Source organism: Musa acuminata, chromosome BXJ2-6 (genome assembly GCF_036884655.1).
Source record: "Musa acuminata AAA Group cultivar baxijiao chromosome BXJ2-6, Cavendish_Baxijiao_AAA, whole genome shotgun sequence".
Taxonomy (NCBI): Eukaryota; Viridiplantae; Streptophyta; class Magnoliopsida; order Zingiberales; family Musaceae; genus Musa; species Musa acuminata.
In genome coordinates, this window is record NC_088343.1 from 34,076,072 (window position 1) to 34,097,396 (window position 21,325).

General features: G+C 51.6%; 1 protein-coding gene across 1 annotated transcript; it reads left to right on the forward strand.

Annotated features, from left to right (window-relative positions):
• The first annotated feature begins 3,553 nt into the window (after positions 1–3,553).
• LOC103988921 (nuclear transport factor 2B) lies at positions 3,554–5,892 on the forward strand. The gene is made up of 2 exons (XM_009407610.3): positions 3,554–3,916; positions 5,482–5,892. Exons 1-2 carry the CDS (start codon positions 3,620–3,622, stop codon positions 5,554–5,556), a joined length of 372 nt encoding a protein of 123 aa, XP_009405885.2. The 5' UTR covers positions 3,554–3,619; the 3' UTR covers positions 5,557–5,892.
• Positions 5,893–21,325: the final 15,433 nt, after the last annotated feature.

Below are 21,325 nucleotides of genomic sequence, written 5' to 3' on the forward strand. Positions count from 1 at the left end.
ATTTTAGATTTATAGATCGGCAGAGGGAGGGAGGGAGGATAAAGTTGAGTGACGTTTCACTTGTTGATTGGATACAGAAACTGTTTGGTGTAACGGAGGAGGGAGTCATTTGGTGTACGTTTGGTGCCGCAGCCGCCGCCGCAATGGGAAAAGACCACGGCATCAACAATGCTACGTGGGAAAGGGAAATGATCTCTTCTTTTGTATAAGAGATCATGTGCTGGAACAAAAAGTGTTGGTCGATGAAGGTCCATCAGATGTTGCTTCTTCTCCATCGTAAGTCGTCACCGTTGCTTTCCCCGACTGCGGATGGAACCTTTGTGGCCACTCTAAGGACCACTCGAGCAATACCACCACCACTCTAAGGTTGCCTTCGAGGAGGATAAAGTTAGGAATCAGAAGATATTTCCACCGGCATTTAGGGATCAGAGGTATTGCCCCAACCACTAGAATCTTATGATCATAAAACTCTCCACATCACCACTTTTCTTGTGGGGGAAAGGTGACCATCAACCAAACCATCAAGAAATTGGAGTTCGCACGTCACACAAACCATTAATCCCATGATGCAATGATTAGGACAAACAAAAAAAGCTTTAACAATTTTCGAGTGATGTAATCATTAAAAAAGGTATTAACAATTGAAAGAGGGGATGTAAGTGTGACCGTTTATTAGTTGGTCACTAATCATATCCAATGCGTACGTAAAGAGGATTAATGTCATAAATTAAATTTATTATATGTATGTGATATAATTATCGATAACATGTCACAAAGTTATTTTAAATCATAATTAGCGGAATTTTTTATAAATTAGCTCTTCAAACTTCTTACCCTATCCTCTTATCCCATATCACCAGCATCATCACCCTTGCTGTCACTATCGCATCAGTACCACCTCATCCTCGGGTACACCGAAATATATTCGGATGGACTCACCATGGGCCCCAGTGATATCTGCACGCTTTTCAAGGTGGTTCAGATGAACATGAAAAGCTTCTCTCTCTCCGCCAACCACAAGTGACTCGATACGGACCACAGGTTCTAATTAAAGAGATTTTTATTAGTGTTATTTTATTTTTGATGTATTGGTGGAGATCACAAGAGGAAGGAATAGCAAGTAATGGACAAACATTGTGAATTTAGTGAAACATTCATGTATTGGATAGGATTCCAAGTAGCTTAAACAGCTCAATTCTTGCTTCTTAGAATAATTGGGTAAGGAATAGACAAAAACAAAATGGGGAAGAAGAATGGGGCTTTCAAGAAGAATATTTTAGGGTTAGCTTGGTGATATATTATATATATAATTCTATATCAAGTAGTGATGGTATTCTTGGATCATCTGCAATGTGTTATGATGCATCATTCAAAATATCATTAAATATTCATCAAATGATTCTTATGAATTATTATTCATAGAGATGGTGTTCAATGGATCCAAGGATCTTTAAAATCGATAAGATAAGAAGACAAAGAAATCAAGATCCTCTTTAAGAGTTATAATTATATTAATCATAATAAGAGTAATATTAATGTTTGATGGAATAGAAAGACTAATTTGAATGATCATTTATGTGCCTCAATTAAGTCATACTTCAAATTTACAAATAATTACCTTATGAATAATTTATTTATTATATTGGTATATTATTTTTTAGAATGAGAACTGCTGATGTAGACACAATAACTTGTATTTGGAATTTGAGAGTTGGGTCTCTCAGTTGTATTCCACCACTTCACTACTGCATGATGCACTTACTTACTTGCCTAACATTGGACCCATATCAAAGTGAAAGAGATTCCCAATTGAAAAGCATGTCAAAGGTAATATGGATTTCTTCTCTCAGCTTAACCATCAAAGGATATGCGGTTTAGATCATGAAAGTTGTATTCCCCTTAATCCCAATTAGTTGACCATTCAAGATATGCTGTTTAATTAGTACTCTGATATTATTGTATTGAATGTATGTGTGTTCTTCTGCCCTTTTGTTGGGAAATCTTAAAATAGAAAAAGGCTTTTTTTTTTTATTGATTCTAATGAATGCTTGATCCATTAAACAACTTGAATAATATTGGACTTCTTGTATAAAAAATTCTCCATCGATTTTTTAGGTTAGTCGATCAGAGAAAATACATATTTTGAGAAAGCTAAATCACTATCAGTAGTTCAAGATGATATATTATCAATTGTTTGGAGGTGATACAAAATCCATAATTTTTAGTGCTAAGACCTAACTATTTGTGTCAAGATCATGCATGGTCCCACAATCTTGATCAACAATCAACATAAAAAAGGATGGTTTGACTTGGGAACACCTTTTAATTAGGCAACATTATATAAACCCAAAGTATAATATTACTAGAAGGGAACTATATGTATTGGGCTACTATATTAGGCAACACTATAAGTATATTACTAGAGTGGATGTGAATGGAACTATATTACTAGAAGGGATACTATCAATGTGTATTGGGCAACAAAGTGGTCCATGAAAACCCTATGTGAACAACTAAAAAAATTGACTCAATCCACATGTACTAAATCTGACCATGGTGACCTTATGTGGATCATGAACAACCCTACCCTACATGGTGTCAAATACCCATCATCTTTTGAATTAACGGGACCATGATGATCTTTGTATGTAATTTGATGATGATTTACGGATAATTTTGTCATCTAAATTTTGTGCTTGAGTTCGAATCAATAAACATGTCATATTATCCTTGGGTTTTAATTTCTAATGAAATGTCTTGTTTATTGATAATATATATATGCATGTCAATGTGAATGTACCGATATCTTTATTCTTTTAACTCAATTCACACACACATACTAAATGCATACGATGCATATGTCTAGTTATTAATAGTGTCCACAATTGAGATCACGTACATGATATGTCAATATAGCATCAAAAGAAATAATCCCCTCTTATATCATTTAATATTTCATAATTATGGTTGTAAATCAAACATTATATAAAGTAAACTTTTGTGAGTCTTTTTCATCCATAACAAATTGAATCTGACATAATCATTTGATGAATATTGTTAGATGCACCAATAAGAAGAATACGAGATATAGTTGTCTTATGTTCTCGCATGAAATGAGACAATGAGAATAGGCAAAAGTAGGATATAAGATACAGACATTCTCTACCCTCAACTTGTGGCAAAGTGTTTGTCAAAATGGCATCTCCTCTCCTTGATGATACACTCTCCGTCATCTGCTCATTAAATCTCCCGCACACAATGTTGTCGTGCAATAAATGAACTCGACTGCGTGCAATGAATCGTATCTAAGACGACTGAGATGGCTGACGAAAAGAAAGCACCAAAATCTATTTTAAATTCATTCTAATTATTATTATACGTTAAATATTTAATTAATAAAATGTCTTAATCCAACGGATTTGATGGGCTTTGGATCGTCGTCAATATTTCATCCATCACCATCATCCCTAATCTTGACGGGCCGCGCGGGCCTTGGCGTGATTCATACGCATTCTCTTCCTCCCGCTTCATCTCTATATATGATCACCTCGCGCTCTCTCTCTCTCTCTGTCTCTCTTGTTCATAGAATCAAGGAAGGGTTTGATCTTTCGCGGCAACGATGGATCAGGACGGGGTAGCGAAGGCGTTTGTGGACCACTACTACCAGACGTTCGACAGCAACCGGGCGGCGCTCGGCAGGCTTTACCAGGACGGCTCCATGCTCACCTTCGAGGGCGCCAAGATCCAGGGGGCGGCCGCCATTGCCGCCGAGCTCACCTCCCTCCCCCTCCAGCAGTGCGCCCACGCCATCTCCACCATCGACTGCCAGCCATCCGGCCCTACCGGCGGCATTCTCGTCTTCGTCAGCGGCTCCCTCCAGCTCGGCGGCGAGCAGCATTCCCTCAAATTCAGCCAGGTATTCTCTCTCTTCTCTGCCCCTCTTTTCGTTTCTTCTTTTAGATATCTTGACCTAGATGAATGAATGCATCTAATGTTGGTAAAACGTGTTCATGAGTTAGAGGTTGATCGATGAAGATGATCTGATCTAGGATTCGTCTTTATCTCTTCAACCTGATCCGCGTAAGGTTGCCAAATCAACTTTTTTTCCCTTCTTCTTCCTTCCTTTTTCCTGTCGTGAGTTTGTGGTCTTCCACAAGTAGAAGAGCATTGACTGATCTTGACAAGTAATGACCAAGTTGGGTCAAAGAAAGGATCTATATGAAAATATCCTTTCTTTGACTTACTAATGCTGATAAAAATCTCATACAGAAACAAATAGTTCGTATTAGGATCAGATGTGATTTAGTTGGTTGAAGGGTTTGGCAATGAATACTAAGATGTTTGGTTACGAGATCACATTTGCTCATGATCCTATAAACATGTTCTGGATACACCCTGTTTCTTTTATGTACACTTGATTGGAGTGGTTGTACATGAAGATTTTCTCCACTATGAAGTGGCTAACTACGCATGAGATATGGTTGCATAACTATTTATTCAACGAATTGCTTAAATTATGTGTTTTTCCAACATTTACAAACTAGGTTCTGCTCTTAACCTATTTGAATTATCTTCCATCGGTCATCGCAAAATCTTGGTTGGATTTTCTTATTGAGGTTACATTTGATTGGCAAGTAGCGAACACTTAAAACACAGATTGTGTAATGGAAGCACATGGAACAAAAGTTTGATAATTCTCTCTTAAATAGATAATTTCTTCAACTTTGTAGTTGGACAATCTGGACAACATGGTACTACTTGCAAAGCTAAATTTACTATTTTTGCAGGTAGTTTTTTACTTCACATTGATTTATAGTAGTTGTTAAATGCACAAATAATGTTTGCATAATATTCATAATCAGTCCTTCGATGCTTGCATCTGTGTGTTTGGGATCTATGTTTATCGACCTTGATGTTTCGCTGGATTACCTAAGCCAACACATGGTGGGATGTCGATAAAAAAGATTGGCGATTTCTTTTTTTTAATTCAGAGTTAACTGTTGATGGGGATAATTTATAATTTAATGTCTCATGAGGCCAATGGAAAATGTACATAGCAACATCAATTTCTTTAGCTACTTAATGTGAATTTTGTAAATTGCACATATCTGTTCTCTTCTGTTGGGTGTGCTGCTGTCTTAAACTGTTGTGTGTGTGTTTGCTTGGGTACCTAGTAGGAGCAGACTTGGTTACTTTCCGTTGGACTGCATATAGTTACAAAATAATATTTCTGTATTATTATAAGCATTGCTAGATGAAGTATATCACACAGTCATGAGAGGACAAAAGGCAGCCTTAATACCATCTCTTCAACTGATGGATAAATCATTGTTATTTTCGTCTTTTTTCTCTTCATTTTTTATTATAAATAGAACAAGACTCGTTTATTAAGGTCACAAATATTCTTCCTCTTTTTTGCTTTTTTGCATGTTTCTTAATCAGTGAGTTGTTACTGATTGTGGCCTTAACTCATTTTTGTAGATGTTCCATCTGATGCCAACACCTCAAGGGAGCTTCTACGTGCTGAATGACATATTCCGTCTAAACTATGCCTGATGAGATATTATCCAAACCATCCAAGGTGTGGTGAAACGGATGATAGGAAAGAAACCTGTTCTATGTAAACCACCATTGTTGTCATAGGAAAGAAGATTGTTATCATCCATATTGTTTGGTTTTGTGGGGTTTCTCATCAAGGGTTGAACCTTTTCTTCTAAATCATTAGAAATGAATTTTTGACTGCTTTCTACATATCCTTCACTCCCTTTGGAGGAGGTAGATTGTGTGGCTTTTGTTGTGGGTCAGTTATTGTACTCTTGGATTGTGTGACTAGAAAATGCTTTCAAGTTCATAGTATGGCATTTTTTGTGTTGGTGATGCTATTGTGTTTCTCTCATCTTGCTATCATGATGCCCTTTTTTTGTCACTTGAAATTGGAAACTTTTGTATGAACGAATAAGAAGGATATGATTTATGCTCTATGGTTGTAACCCTAATCCCAGAAGAACTCCAGATGTAGACTTCTCAACCCAAGCCTGGCACCTGAATTCAAGTTTTGTGTTAGACTGCATGCGACCAGCTTAAATCTATATCAATATCATTTGTTGTATTTTATGATATATTATGTTATTCATGTCAGTATTTTAACTTAAAACAGTATCTCTTAAGGATCATAGATCATAAACTGATATCATGTTGACAGACCTGCAGCATCAGCTAACCCTTAAGGTGTTGACCAGTCCAGCATCAACCGTGCTTGAGCAACTAAAAATACAAGCACAATCGAGATGGTCTAAAAAGGTCAACCATCTAGTTAATTTGCACATTTGATGGTAGTACTCTGACATTTCTCCATCTTTGCATGCACACATAACCTGTGAGTAATATACCATGTCAATGGTATCAACTTTTCTGATGCACTTAAGAAACATGTGGTACATAATTGATAGAATTAGGGCAAGTGTTCTAATTCCACTCTTAGTCAGTGTGAGGGTTCATTTGTTGCTTATGAAACACACAATATCCCACCAGATCAGCTCGTTTATATACTGGTCTACAGCAAGATGTCACAAAATTCTATCCTTCCATTATATATATATATATATATATATATATATATATATATATATATATATATATATATATATATATATATATACACACACACATCCAACTCTACTTGCATCAAAGATTCAAATTTAAACAAGCGAACAAGCACAAAACAAATCCTTTATAGAATTACAGAGCAGTGAAGAATGCTGACCTCTTCCATCTCGAAAAGAAAGGCATTCTTCTTCCGGCTGAACTGCCCCTCGTCAAGCTGGAATTTTGGATGATATCGGCAAGGATCTTGAGAGCCTTGGGCGCATCCTTAGCCAGCACCTTGGCGCGTAGTACGCGGTCTACTCCCTGGAGATGTAAGCGTCGAGGTAGCCACTCATGTTCTCGATCTCCTCCTCCAACTGCCGCATCGTGCGGTCTCACGGTGCCCTTGAAGATCATGCGCTCTAGGAAATGCGTGGTGCCGGCGTCGGTCCTGACGCCGACGGTGGCGGTGCGTGTAGCGAGGGAGGACTCAGTGGCGACACGAAGGCCATTGGGGAGGGTTATGATTCGGGGGGCGGGGGGCGGGGGGCGGGGAGAATGGGCGTGTGGCCGGCGGTGGCGGGGTGTGGGGAGGCGTAGCGGAGGAATCGGGGATTGGGGTTGTCCGGGAGCTTTACCTTGTGTTGCGGAAAACAACTGTATGCCGTGGCCTCGGGGCCGACACGGCTTGGTTCGGGTCCGAATGCGCGGGGATCCGGCGTGGCGCTCCTCGGTACAGCCGGGGTGGTTTGTCGCGATGGTCCGGATGGGAGGGTGGCACGGGGATGAAGTCTGACCGCTTCTTCGGGGAGGTGCGACCCTGCCTTCGTTCCTGCACACAGGTCGGGTCGGAAGCTCGGTCCGACCCCTCCGACGATCAAGTTAGCAATGTGAAGAGGGTTTTGGAGGAAGAGATGCCTCCGTGCCAGTGTTGGGTGTCCGTCCCCCTCCCTGCTTAGAACTCGGGAGTATTTATAGGGTAGTTTAGTGTTACCTGATGGTCCTGCCTGTGGGAGGTAGGATCGTACCTCTGATGGCGTCTGACCTTGCTATTGACGTTGCGTGGGGAACCGACTCGCCGCAGGGTATAGGCGAGGGTCGGTCGTCGTCCTCCTCTGCCTTCGTCCAGCGCGCGGGGTCAGACAGCGATGAAGTCGTCGTCTATAGGGGATGACGTCAGGACATGTCGAGTCATCATTATAGCTCTCTTACTTGGGCAGAGTGGCTCCCAGGTGAGATTGACGTTGTGACACGTCATGTTGCCATTATTGCCCCTATCATATTCCCCCCCCCCCCCCCGGAAGAAGCTATGCGTCGGTTTTAGCAATTGGGGGAGTCTGAGGCATGGCTTTATCCCCTGGCGTTTGCGACAGTCCCAGGTGGCATGGGGTCGGGCTCATCTCGAGCGGGGGAGTGGGTGTGTAGAACCGAGGGCGACGCGGGCGGGTGGCCGCGCTGGCGTGTCTCGGGCATTATGCGGCCAAGGATCTGGCCTTGGGCATTACGCGACCGAGGAGGTGGCCTCGGGCATTATACGGCCGAGGATGTGGCCTCGGGCATTACACGACCGAGGAGGTGACCTTGGGCATTATGCGGCCGAGGAGGTGGCCTCGGGCATTACGCGGCCGAGGATGCGGCCACGGGTGTTACGTGACCGAGGAGGTGACCTCGGGCATTATGCGGCCGAGGATGTGGCCTCGAGCATTACGCGACCGAGGAGGTGACCTCAGGCATTATGCGGCCAAGGATGTGGCCTCGGGTGACACGCCGCTGAGGGGATGGCCTCGGGCAACACGCATCCGAGGAATGACTTTGTTCTGGCCAGCGATTGATCGTTCAATCATGCGCGGGCGCGGGCGACCGGTTGCTTTTTCCTGGGGAAGGTCAAGGGGCCACCCCTTTTGGGAGTCGTCGGCTTCCGAGGCTGATATGATTAGCGCCTCCGAACCATCATCACCGCGTTGCCGTTAGCTGCCACGTCAGGCTACATTTATGGTGAAGTGATGTTTTCATCTTCACAGCGCACTTCGGGAGAGGAGGGGTTGCCGTTTTGGCAGGATGCAGCCTGTTTATAAGTAGCGTGGGGCAAGCCCCTGATGGTCTCATCTGTTCCTACTCCGTTGCTTCGGACCTCACTGTCTCGTTTGCGTCGATCGTTCTCCTCTTCTCACTAAAGGTTAGTAAGGATGGTGTCCTCCCCCTCCTCTTCATCCTCCTCGGCTAGAGCCGGAAAAATGGTGGTTGTGTCAAATCTAAGTTCGTCATCCGACGAAGAAGCGGCCCGGGCCCTCGAAGCCCTGATGTGGCCACATGACCACGACTCAACTGTGAGCGAGTCGTTGCTTAGTTGCCTTCGGGATCTCTATAGCGTCCCGGAGGAGTATGTTCTCCTTGCTCCTGAACTGGGCCAACGGTCGTATGACCCAATTCCGAGGGGTTTCGCCCTCACCGTCGATGCTTTTGAGGCCGGGCTACGCCTCCCCCTGCACCCCCTCATAACCTCTTGTATTTCATGGTGGCACATCTCACCGTCTCAGATGGCGCCCAACTCCTGGCGCTACATTATGGCATTCCTGGGGGAATGCCACTACGCCAATGCTACCCCAGCTCCCTCCAGTAATAAGGGGTGGAAGGAGCGTTTCTTTTTCGTCAGCCGCTCAGAGGACTGGGGGTTCGGGGTCCGATGGGCGGCGCGTACGATAAACAATGCTACCCCGGCTCTGGACGACGCGGAGCGCCGAGAGCTCCGGAGGCTTAAAGAAATCCTCCCATCCTCACAAGCTATCCGGAGTATGTCCGAGGGGTGGTTGGTCGAGGCGGGTCTTAGCCCGGTGCCTCGAGGTATGCCTCAAGGAGGGTAGTGGTTGATCTTCATGTTTTTTGTCGTTCTGACCGAATTCTGTTTCTTCGCAGAGATGGTGAATCTTAATGCGGTGCACGGGAGGAGGTCTTCATCGGCCGCATCGTCCCGTTCGCCGTCCGTGGCGAGGGTCGGCTCGAGGGAGACCCCGGTGGACATTGAGGCCGGTCTTCCCCGGAAAAGGGCCAGGGTTTCCTCGGGAGAAGCCTCTGGAGAGATCGCGGTCCAAACGGCGGAAGTCGTTACTGCGCCGACGGGCCACACTGGGGGAAGCTCCGAGGCGAGCACCAGTAGGGATGCCGCGGTGGAGGCTCCTCGAGGGCCCTCCGTCCGTGACCTTTCTCATCTGCCGACGGGGGGGGGGGGAGGATGAACCCTACCAGATGCGGGTGGTGGGCAGTCTCCCGCGAGGCAAGGCCTACGATCCACTGGTGGCCCGTTGGCAGGGCCTCACCCGAGGCAGCCGGGTGTGGGCCGAAGGGGATTCTGCCGTCGAGTTCGTCCGCGGGGGGCTTCATCCCGACATAGCTCGGGACTTGTATACGTTGTCCTCCGAGGCCCTCCTTGGCAAGTCTGCGAAGAGCGTTATCCGGTCCTTTTATTTATGCGTGCCCGGATAGTTTTTTGACTCGTTTGTCTACAGGGTAATCATTATGCCGCGGCGCTGATGGACCATGTCCGCGACGCGGGGCGAGTTATCGCCACCCTGAGTAGCCGAAACGCGGAGCTCCGGAAGTAGGTGGACGAGCTCCGCACCGGGAGGGATCCTGAGGCGGTTGCGGTAGCTGAGCAGCGCGCCGCGGATTCGGAGGCTGAGGCAGTGCACCTTCGTTCCAAGCTTCAGGCGTCCGAGGTGCGAAGCTCAGAGCTCCAGACGCACCTGAAGGTGGCTATGGCCGAATCTCGCTCGGCGAGGGCGGATTCGCTGGAGTTGATCCGCCACCTAGAAGAGGCGCGCGCAGAGGCGCAAGAGGCTTCCGCGGCCCTTGACGCCGAGGCCCGTCAGAGGCCGACAAAGGACAAGAAATTGATCGAGGACTACGAAGGTTCCTCGGGCTTTCAACTTGGCCTTGTTCGGACTGGGCGGGTCTCGTACGAATACGGGTACCAGATTGCCCTTGCTCGCTTTAAGGGGCGCTATCCTGACCTGGACGTCACGGAAGACCCCTTCGACTCCTTTCCTGAGGACATGGGCGTCGACATGCCGGAAGAGGTGCCTTTTGACGACAGCCCCGATGCTCCTGAATAAGCATTTGTACTTTTTCTTTTTGTCTTGTTGGAAGTTTGGTCATGTAATGGGTTTTTCGAATGAACGCGGTTTTTCTCCCTTTCTCCAATTTGTCTGCTCGTGTCTTCTGATGTTGCGATACAATTCTGTCTCTTAGTCGAGTCTCCGCTCACGGAAAGAATTTTTTGAGGTTTTGCGCGTTCGAAGTCCTTGGCAAGGGGCGGCCCATCATCGTCGCGAGTCGAAATTTACCTACCCTGACAACTTCGATCACCCGGTAAGGGCCTTCCCAATTGGGAGCCAACTTGCCGCGCGCCCGGGTCGGATCGCTAATCTCGGTCCTCCGTAGGACTAGGTCGCCCAGTTTGATGGGTCGGGGTCGTACCTTTCGGTTGTAGATCCTTGCGACGGCCCTTTTATAAGAGAGGGCCTTTAGGTGTGCGTCGGCGCGTCGCTCCTCGAGCAGGTCGAGGCTGGCTCAAAGTCCTTCGTTCGAGACTTCCTCGTTATATCCTCCTGTCCGGAGGGTGACAAGGGCTACTTCGGGCAGTAGGACAGCTTCAGTTCCGAACGCGAGGCTGTAAGGGGACTCTCCGGTCGCGGTCTTGGGAGTGGTGCGTAGCGACCACAAGATGCTCGGGAGTTCGTCCGTCCAAGCCAATCGAGCTACGGACACCCTTCTTTTGAGCCCGTCTAGGATGGACCGATTGGTTACCTCGGCCAGCCCGTTCGTCTGAGGGTAGGCCACTGAGCTGAACCGTAGCTGGATGCCGTGGTTGGCGCAGAACTCCCGGAACCTTTTTCCGGCGAACTGGGGCCCGTTGTCGGTGATGATGGTTTTGGGCAATCCAAACCGAGTCACCAGGTTCCTCCATACGAATTTCTCTATTTGCTACTCTGTGATTGTCGCTAGTGGTTCCACCTCAACCCACTTTGTGAAATAATCCACGCCCACGACGATGTATTTTCGCTGCCCCGAGGCCGGGGGGAAAGGGCCGAGGAGGTCCAAACCCCATTGTGTGAATGACCATGCGCAGTCGATGGGGGTGAGCTGGACCGCGGGCTATTGGGGTATGCGGGCGTGTTCTTGACACGAGTTGCACCGTTGCGCATGGGTATTGGCGTCCCGGCGCATGGTCGACCAGTAGTAGCCTTGGCGAAGTATCTTGTGTGCCAGGGTCCGCCCGCCAGCATGTTCCCCGCAGGTCCCCTCATGGACCTCAGCCAGGACCGTCTGAGCTTCGTCAGGTTCCAAGCATCGTAGGAGGGGGTATGAAAAAGATCGCTTGAATAGACGTCCACCCACCTCGGTATACCACGCATGCATGCGACGCAGGCGCCGAGCCGACGCTTCGTCGGGTGGAAGAGTTCCGTCCCGTTTGAAGCGCAGCAATTCTTGTATCTAGGAGGTAGGAGCGTCACCCGAGGTCACGGCTGCGATTTCGATGGCGCGGGCAGGTAGCTCCTCGATCTCGGGCCGGACTTCGAAGGATGGCTTCGATGGCAGTTTAGCTAGCGTGTCGGCACACTCATTTTCTCCCCTCGGGACGTTAGATAACGTAAAATGAGGAAACTTGGCGGCTATGTTCTTTACCTGTGCTAGGTACTTCGCCATGGTTGGGTCACGAGCCTCGTATCCTCCGCTGAGTTGCTCGGCTACCAGCTGAGAGTCGGTGAGGATGCGGATGGCGATCACCTACATCTCGAGGGCCAGCCTAAGTCCTGCTAGGAGCGCCTCAGATTCTGCCTCATTGTTGGTGGCCTGGAACCCGAAGCGGAGGGAACGCTCGAACGTCCGCCCGTCAGGAGTTTGCAGCACCAGCCCCGCGCCGGCGCCCTTTAAGTTGGCCGATCCATCGACGTGTAGGACCCAGGCCTCGGGAGGTTGTTGGAGACTTCATCCTCGATCTGGGTTAGTTCTGCGATGAAGTCGGCCACGGATTTGGCCTTGATAGTGGCCCTTGGCGCGTATTGTATGTCGTGCTCGCCGAGCTCCACCGCCCATTTGAGGAGACGTCCTGCAACATCAAATTTGGACAGAATTTGCCGAAGCGGTTGGTCAATAACGACCTTCACCAGATGGGCCTAGAAGTATGGACGTAGCTTCCGTGCAGATAGCACGAGTGCAAGTGCCAGCTTCTCGATTGGTGGGTATCGCTCCTCGGGCCCATTTAGGACGTGGCTGACATAGTAGACGGGAAGCTGCTCGCCAGAATTTTCCTTGACCAGGATGGAGCTGACTGCGTGCTGGGAGGCGGCCAGGTAGATGCTTAGCTTCTCCCCCGGAGAGACTGATGCGAGACGGGGAAGGTCGGCCAAGTGCCGCTTCACTTGGTTGAGGGCTTCCTCGCATTCTCCCGTCCACTGGAAATTTTTCGGATTCTTCAATGCTCTGAAGAAGGGGAGGCAGCGATCACCTGATCGGGCAAGGAAACGGGACATAGCGACAAGCCTCCCGTTAAGGCGTTATAGGTCTTTGATCGTCCGAGGCGACTGCATATTGATTATCGCCTAGACTTTCTCCGGATTGGCGTAAATTCCTCTTTCGTGTATGATGAATCCGAGGAACTTTCCTGACGTAACGCCGAAGGCGCACTTCGCGGGGTTGAGCCTCATGCCATATCTGCGCAGCGTGGCGAACGCCTCGGCCAGATCGGTCAGGTGGGCCCCGCCTCTTGGCTTTTGACGATCATGTCGTCGACGTAGACTTCCATGTTCCGCCCGATCTAGTGGGCGAACATCTTGTTTACTGTTCTCTGGTATGTAGCCCCGCGCGTTCTTCAATCCGAAGGGCATGACCTTGTACAAGTAGGCCCCTCGATCGGTGAGGAAGGCCGTGTGTTCTCGGTCTTCGGGTGCCATTTTGATCTGATTGTACCCCGAGAAGGCATCCATGAACGAGAGGCGGGCATGTCCGGCCGTGGCATCGACCAATTGGTCGACTTTTGGAAGGGGGTAGCAATCCTTCGGGCATGCATCGTTGAGACAGGTATAATCAACGCACATCCTCCAGCTTTCATTAGTTTTTTTGACGAGGACTACATTGGATAACCATTGTGGGTACCTAGCTTCTTCTATGAAGTCCGCCGCCAGAAGTCGGCCCACTTCTTCCCGTATGACTAGCTGCCGGTCAGGGGCCTGCCGTCTAGGTTTTTGTTTTACCGGGCAGGCGTCGGGTGAGATGTTGAGGTGGTGCTGCGCCACCCCTGGGTCGACGCCCGTCATGTCAGAGGGCGACCAAGCGAAGACGTCGGCATTCTTCTATAGGAGGCCGACGAGCTGTCTTCGTTCTTGTTCGGGTAGTTCCGACCCGATCCTAACCGTCTGCTCAGGCCGACTTTCTTGCAGCGGCACATCCGTAGTGGACCCTCCCGGCTCAGGATGTGAGGCTGGCTTCTTTGCCTCTCGGGGGTCCGCCAACGGTGGTTCGACCTTGGCCCTCTTGTGTAGCGAGACGGCGGTCAGGTAGCAGCGCTTGGATTCCCGGGGACTTCCTACGACTTCTCCTATCCCAGCGTGGGTCGGGAACTTCACCGTTTGGTAGTTGGTCGAGACAACAGCTTTGATTTTGTTGAGGGTTGGCCGGCCGAGGATGGCGTTATATGCAGCGGGGAGGTCGATTACCATGAAGGTGGTCATCATTGTCTTTGACTTCGGCGGTGCTCTTAGGGTCAATGGTAAAGTGATCGCCCCTAGCGGTGAGATTGAATCACCGGTGAATCCGGTGAGTGCCGAGAGGATTGGCTTCATGCTATCTCTGGGCAAGCCGAGCTTTTGGAAGGCGTCGAAGTAGAGTATGTCGGCCGAGCTCCCGGTATCGACCATGATCCTCCTTACTTGCGCATTGGCTATTCTGGCCGATATCACGAGCGCGTCATCGTGCTCGACTTGTTGGAGGACCTGGGCCGGGAAGGTGTTGTTGGGCTCGGGCCCATGCCTGGGAGCTTCGGCCGGAGCGGCTCTGGCAGACGCCTTTCTTCCGGTCATGGAATCCCCGCCAGATGCGAGGCCGCCCATTATTATGTCGATGTGTCGTTCGATGGGACCCTCCGGGCGTGGTGAAGGCTCACTGTCCGACCGGAGGTACTGACCGAGGTGTCCCCTACGAATGAGCTCCTTGATCTGCCTCTTTAGCTCCCGACACTGCTCGGTGTCATGCCCATGTTGCCTGTGGAAACGGTAGTACTTTGACTGGTCCGCCAGCGCCCGCGAATTACTCATCGGGTAAGGTTCTTTGAGCAATCCCTTTTCACTTATGTGGAGGAATATTTCCATCCGGGATGAGTTCAAGGCCGGGAGAGGGGGCCTCGATGTCGGCGGGTTGGATCTGTCCAACCTGCGCCGAGACGTAGCGGGTTGCTACGGCCGGGGCGGCTCCGCCTTGACCCTTTGTGCTCCTCGTGCCTCCTGGCCATCCAGGTCTCCGCGGCAACAAACTGGCTCGCCCGCTAGAGCATCTCGGGCACCGTCGTGGGGGGTCGCTCCACCAGAGACCAGAAGAACCTGGAGGGTCGCAGGCCTATCATGAACGCCTACATCAATAGAGAAGGGTGAGCATTTGAGAGTCCTAGGATCTGCATTGTAAAACGATTTACGAAGTGGGAGAGGGGCTCGTCCTCTCTTTGGTGGAGTCCGAGGAGCAACGCCACGGACGGCTTCGGACGGGCGTAGGCCAGGAAATTGAGCTCGAAATCTCGAGCGAGCTGGTCGAAGGAAGAGATGGTCCCTATTTTCATGCCACTGTACAATGCTCGGGCTGGTCCCCTCAGGGTCGTCGGGAACGCCCTGCACATCAATGCGTCAGAAGTCCCATATAGCGCCATTTGGGCGCGAAACGCCGCCACGTGATCCGCGGGGTCAGCGGCGCCGTCATAGGTGTCGAGGGATGGGAGCCGGAAGTGTGGTGGAATCACTTGATCCTGTATTTCAGGTGCAAACGGTGATCCTTGGTATCCGTCTGCCCCAAGCTCCCCCTTTGTCCTGCGAACCTCCTGCTGTACTTCATCAAGGCATCGATTGAAGAGACGCAACTGGGCTCGCAGGGCGTTGGTCGAGTCCGCGGGCGGTACCTCAGGCTCTGGAAGGCTCGACATGTCTTCCGCCTCTCGGTCTACGAGCTGGGTCGTTCGGTTCCGAGGCGAGGCCGGGGGCTCGGGGAGCGGCACACGCGTCCGGACTTGGGGCTCACGCTGTTGCGAAGGCTGGGTTACCTGCGGGGGCGTCGGCTGGGAGACGAGCGGGATGATAGTCTGCATCATGCTCGCCAGCGCTCGGACTTGGTGAGCAAGATCGTGGAAGGCTTCGGGCGAAACGGGTGAGGGACCAACGGGGACGTCGGGTGGTGACAAGCTTGGGTCGTTGAACAGCCGCCAATAGCGCTCCGATGTCATGGAAGGACGCTTGTCACGGGGTCCATCCCGTAGGGGATGTTCTTCTGGGGTGTTGACCGGGCGCGACCCTATGGCTGCAGGTTTGCCAAAGTGGATCTGCTGATTGTTTGACATTCGGACCCTCCTTCTAGCGCCAAAATGTTGCGGGAAACAACTGTATGCCGTGGCCTCGGGGCCGACACGGCTTGGTTCGGGTCCGAATGCGCGGGGATCCGGCATGGCGCTCCTCGGTACAGCCGGGGTGGTCTGTCGCGATGGTTCGGATGGGAGGGTGGCACGGGGATTAAGTCTGACCGCTTCTTCGGGGAGGTACGACCCTGCCTTCGTTCCTGCACACAGGTCGGGTTGGAAGCTCGGCTCAACCCCTCTGACGATCAAGTTAGCGATGTGAAGAGGGTTTTGGAGGAAGAGATGCCTCCGTGCCAGTGTTGGGTGTCCGTCCCCCTCCCTGCTTAGAACTCGGGAGTATTTATAGGGTAGTTTAGTGTTACCTGATGGTCCTGCCTGTGGGAGGTAGGATCGTACCTCTGATGGCGTCTGACCTTGCTATTGACGTTGCGTGGGGAACCGACTCGCCGTAGGGTATGGGCGAGGGTCGGTCGTCGTCCTCCTCTGCCTTCGTCCAGCTCGCGGGGTCAGACAGTGATGAAGTCGTTGTCTGCAGGGGATGACGGTAGGACGTGTCGAGTCATCATTATAGCTCTCTTCCTTGGGCAGAGTGGCTACCAGGTGAGATTGACGTTGTGACACGTCATGTTGCCATTATTGTCCCTATCACCTTGGACCGGACGACCTCCGTGGAGGCGGATTGCTCGAACAAGGGGATGAAGGGAGCAGGTGGCGCCACTGGCCGACGAGCCCAACGAAGCTTCTGTTCACCATCACGATCCGGGAGGGCAGAGAAGTGCCCGAACCTCCAATTCGTTTGTTGCCTTCATCCCAAATAACGACCGTTATAATGTATCATATCGGTTCGTTACAATCCAACGGTATCTTATTGGCGCGCTGCTTCATAACGCGACTCAAGTCCATCATAATCACAAATACCATGGTTGCATTAGCACGTTCTTGTAGATGGATAATGTTAGTGTAAACAACTTTATGCCGTGACCTCGGGGCCAACACGGCTTGGTTCGGGTCCGAATGGGCGGGGATCTCGTACGGCGTTCCTTGAGATCGTTGAGGTGGCCGATTACGGTAGTCCGGTCGGGACGTTACGTCGGGAGGGAAGCTTTTCCGCAGCGCCAGGAAGAAGTAACCTCGTCCTTGTACCTGCACACAGGTCGGGTCGAAAGCTCGGCCCAACCCCTTCGACGATCAAGTTAGTGATGGGAAGTGGTATGTTCTTCTGTCTGTTTCTTCCTCTCCCCTCATTGTTTAGAACTCGGGGGTATTTATAGGGAAGTTTAGTGTTACCTGATGTGTCTGCCTGCAGGACGCAGGGTCGTACATCTGATAGCGTCTGACATTGCCGTTAGCGTTGCGTGAAGAACTGAACTGCCGTAGGGCATGGGCGTGCCTCGGTCGTCGTTCTCCTCTGCCTCGGCCAAGCATGTTGGGTCAGACAACGATGAAGTCGTTGTCTGAGAGCGGGTGACATCAGCGCACATCACGTCGGCATTATTGCCCTCTTTGGGCAGAGTGTCGTCCAGGCGTGGCTGATGTCGTGGCGCGTCATGTCGCCATTATTACCCTCATCATATTCTCCCCCCCCCCCGAAAGAAGCTATGCGTCGGTTGTTGCAAAAGGGGGAGTCCGAGGCATGGCTTCAGCCTCCAGTACGTGGTAGTTTCAGGCGACATGAGGTCGAGCACGTCTCGGGCGGCATGGGGCCGAGGAGCACGTCTCAGGTGGGCAGGCCACGCCGAGGAGCACGACGCAGGCGGGTTGGCCGCGCAGGTATGGTCTCGGGGAGCATGAAGCCGAGGAGCACGATGCAGGCGGGCTGGCCGCGCAGGTGTGTCTCGGGGAGCATGGAGTCGAGGAGCACGACGCAGGCGGGCTGGCCGCGCAAGTGTGTCCCTGGGAGCATGGGGTCGAGGAGCACGACGCAGGCGGGCAGGCCGCGCAGGTGTGTCTCGGGGAGCATGGAGCCGAGGAGCACGACGCAGGCGAGCTGGCCACGTAGGTGTGTCCCGAGGAGCATGGGGCCGAGGAGCACGACGCAGGCGGGCAGGCCGCGCAGGTGTGTCTCGGGAAGATGACGTCGAGGAGCACAACGCATGTGAGCTGGCCACGCAGGTGTGTCTCGGGAACATGGAGTCGAGGAGCACGATGCAGGCGGGCTGGCCGCGCAGGTGTGTCTCAGGAACATGGAGCCGAGGAGCACGACACAAGCGGGCTGGCCGCGCAGGTGTGTCTCGGGGAGCATGAGGTCGAGGAGCATGATGCAGGCGGGCAGGCCGCGCAGGTGTAGTCTCAGGCATCATGCGGCCGAGGAGCACGACGCAGGCGGGCAGACCGCGCAGGTGTGGTCTCGAGCGTCATGCGATCGAGTAGCACGATGTAGGCGGGCAGACCGCGCAGGCGTGGTCTCGAGCGTCATGCGGTCGAGTAGCACGACGCAGGCGGGCAGACCGCGCAGGCATGGTCTCGAGCGTCATGCGACCGAGTAGCACGACGCAGGCGGGCAGACCGCGCAGGTGTGGTCTCCGGCGTCATGCGGTTGAGGGATGAGGCTCGAACGGGAAGGCCGCTCTGAGGGGAGCTCGGCAGTCTACGGCCAAGGGATGAGGCTAGGACGGGAAGGCCGCCCTGAGGGGAGCTCGGCAGTCTACGGCCGAGGGATGAGGCTCGGGTCGAGGGGCCCTGATAAAGGCCAAAGGATGTGACTCAAGCGGGCAGGCTACGCTGAGGTGGTTTCGGGCAGTCTATGTCTGAAGGATCTGGCAAAGGCCAAAGGATGTGACTCAGGCGGGCAGGCCGCACTGAGGTAGACTCGGGCAGTCTATGTCCGAGGGACGTGACTCAGGCGGGCAGGCCGTGCTGAGGTGGACTTGGGCAGTCTTCGGCCGAGTCGTGTAGATTCAGAAGGGTTTAAGCCGGGGCCAACCGCGAGCCGAGAGGGGGTTAGGTAGATACTGAACCTTCGCTCAGAATAGACTGAGGCAGGGCTTGGATTTCTTTCCATGAGGACTACATCCGATAGCTACCACGGATGCTTGGCCTCTCTTATAGAGCCCACGGTCAGAGGTCGTCCCTTCTCCTCATGGCCGCCCAAGCTTCGGCTGCGATGTACCGATTAGCCCGTTGGAGCATCTCTGGCACCGTAGTGTGAGGTCGCTCCGCGAGGGACTAGAGGAATCTGGAAGGTCGCAGGCCTATAACAAACGTCTGCACTAACAGAGAGGGGTGAGTGTCCGGCAAGCCCCGGATTTGCGTGGCAAAGCGATCCACAAAGTGCGAGAGGGGCTCATCCTCCCTTTGTTTGAGTCCGAGGAGCAGTGCCGCAGAGGGCTTTGGCCGTGCATAGGCTACGAAGTGGAGCTCGAAGTCATTGGTGAGCTAGCTGAAGGAAGCAATCGTTCCGGTCTTCAAGCCGCCATACCATGAGTGGGCCGGCCCTCTTAGAGTGGTAGGAAACGCTCTGCACATCAGGGCATCAGAGGTTCCGTATAGCGCTATTTGGGCGCGAAAAGCAGCTACATGGTCCGCTGGGTCAGTGGAGCCATGGTAAGCGTCTAGAGAGGGGAGATGGAAGTCCGGGGGGACTGTCAGATCCCGTATCTCGGGTGAGAAGGGGGACCCTCGGTGTGGGTCCTCCCCAAGCTCTCCCTTGGACCTACGAACCTCTTTCTGGACCTCATCGAGTCACTGGCTGACGAAGCGTAACTGGGCCCGTAGAGAGTCCGAAGAGAGTTCCTCGGGTTCCGGGCGACCGCTCGGGTTTGCCATCGCTGGATCCCCGAGTGGGGCCGGTCAAACCCGAGGCGAAGTGGGGGGCTCTGGTAGTGTCACGTGGGCCCGAACGGGCGCCTCGCATTGTCGCAGTGGTTCGATCGCGGGCGGGTGCGCCGGATGAGAAACGAGCGGGATAATGGTTTGCACCATTTCCATCAGAGCTCGAACTTGACGGGTGAGGTCCTGAAAGGCCTTGGGTGACACGGGCGTTGAGTCGGCTAGAGCGCCGTCAGGCGACGACAAGCCCGGGTCGTTGAATATTCGCCAATATCGTTCAGAGGTCGTGGCGGGGTGTTCGTCACGATGGTCTCCATGCGAGGGATGTTCCCCCGAGGCTTCGGTCGGGTGTGACCTCTCAACCGTGGGCTCATCTAAGCCGCTCGGGTGATCACCCAACATTCCGAGCCCTCCTTCTAGCGTCAATCTGTTAGTGTAAACAACTTTATGTCGTGACCTCGGGGCCAACACGGCTTGGTTCGGGTCCGAATGGGCGGGGATCTCGTACGGCGTTCCTTGAGCGCTGAGGTGGCCGATTACGGTCGTTCGGTCAGGACGTTGCGTCAGGAGGGAAGCTTTTCCATAGCGCCGGGAAGAAGTAACCCCGTCCTTGTACCTGTACACAGGTCGGGTCGGAAGCTCGGCCCGACCCCTCCGACGATCAAGTTAGTGATGGGAAGTGGTATGTTCTTCTGTCTGTTTCTTCTCCTCCCCTCATCGTTTAGAACTCGGGGGTATTTATAGGGAAGTTTAGTGTTACCTGATATGTCTGCCTGCAGGAGGCAGGGTCGTATATCTGATGGTGTCTGACATTGTTGTTGGCGTTGCGTGAAAAACCGAATTGCCGCAGGGCATGGGCGTGCCTCGGTCGTCGTTCTCCTCTGCCTCAGCCAAGCATGTTGGGTTAGACAACGATGAAGTCGTTGTCTGAGAGCGGGTGATGTCAGCGCACATCGTATCGGCATTATTGCCCTCTTTAGGCAGAGTGTCGTCCAGGCGTGGTTGACGTCGTGGCGCATCATGTCGCCATTATTACCCTCATCAGATGATACAGCATCTTTTTGCTTGACCGTGTTCCTGCTTCTCCTTAGGTGCCTTCTTCTACAGCTTATTACAAATAAGATCACAAGAAGTAAATCTAAACATGAGATCACAAGAACTGGCGTTTCAAGGATCTGATTCAATTTACTCCGTTGATTACTCCTAGTTATACATCCTGCAGATCTTTGATGTGGTGGAGGTGTATAACTTCGGCAATGGAATGGGTCTTCCTCAATTGTAGGTTCCATGGACCGCGTCCTCAGCGTTCAGCATCACTACCTATAACTCCAGCTTAACATTTTACTGGATGCTACTTAGACATTT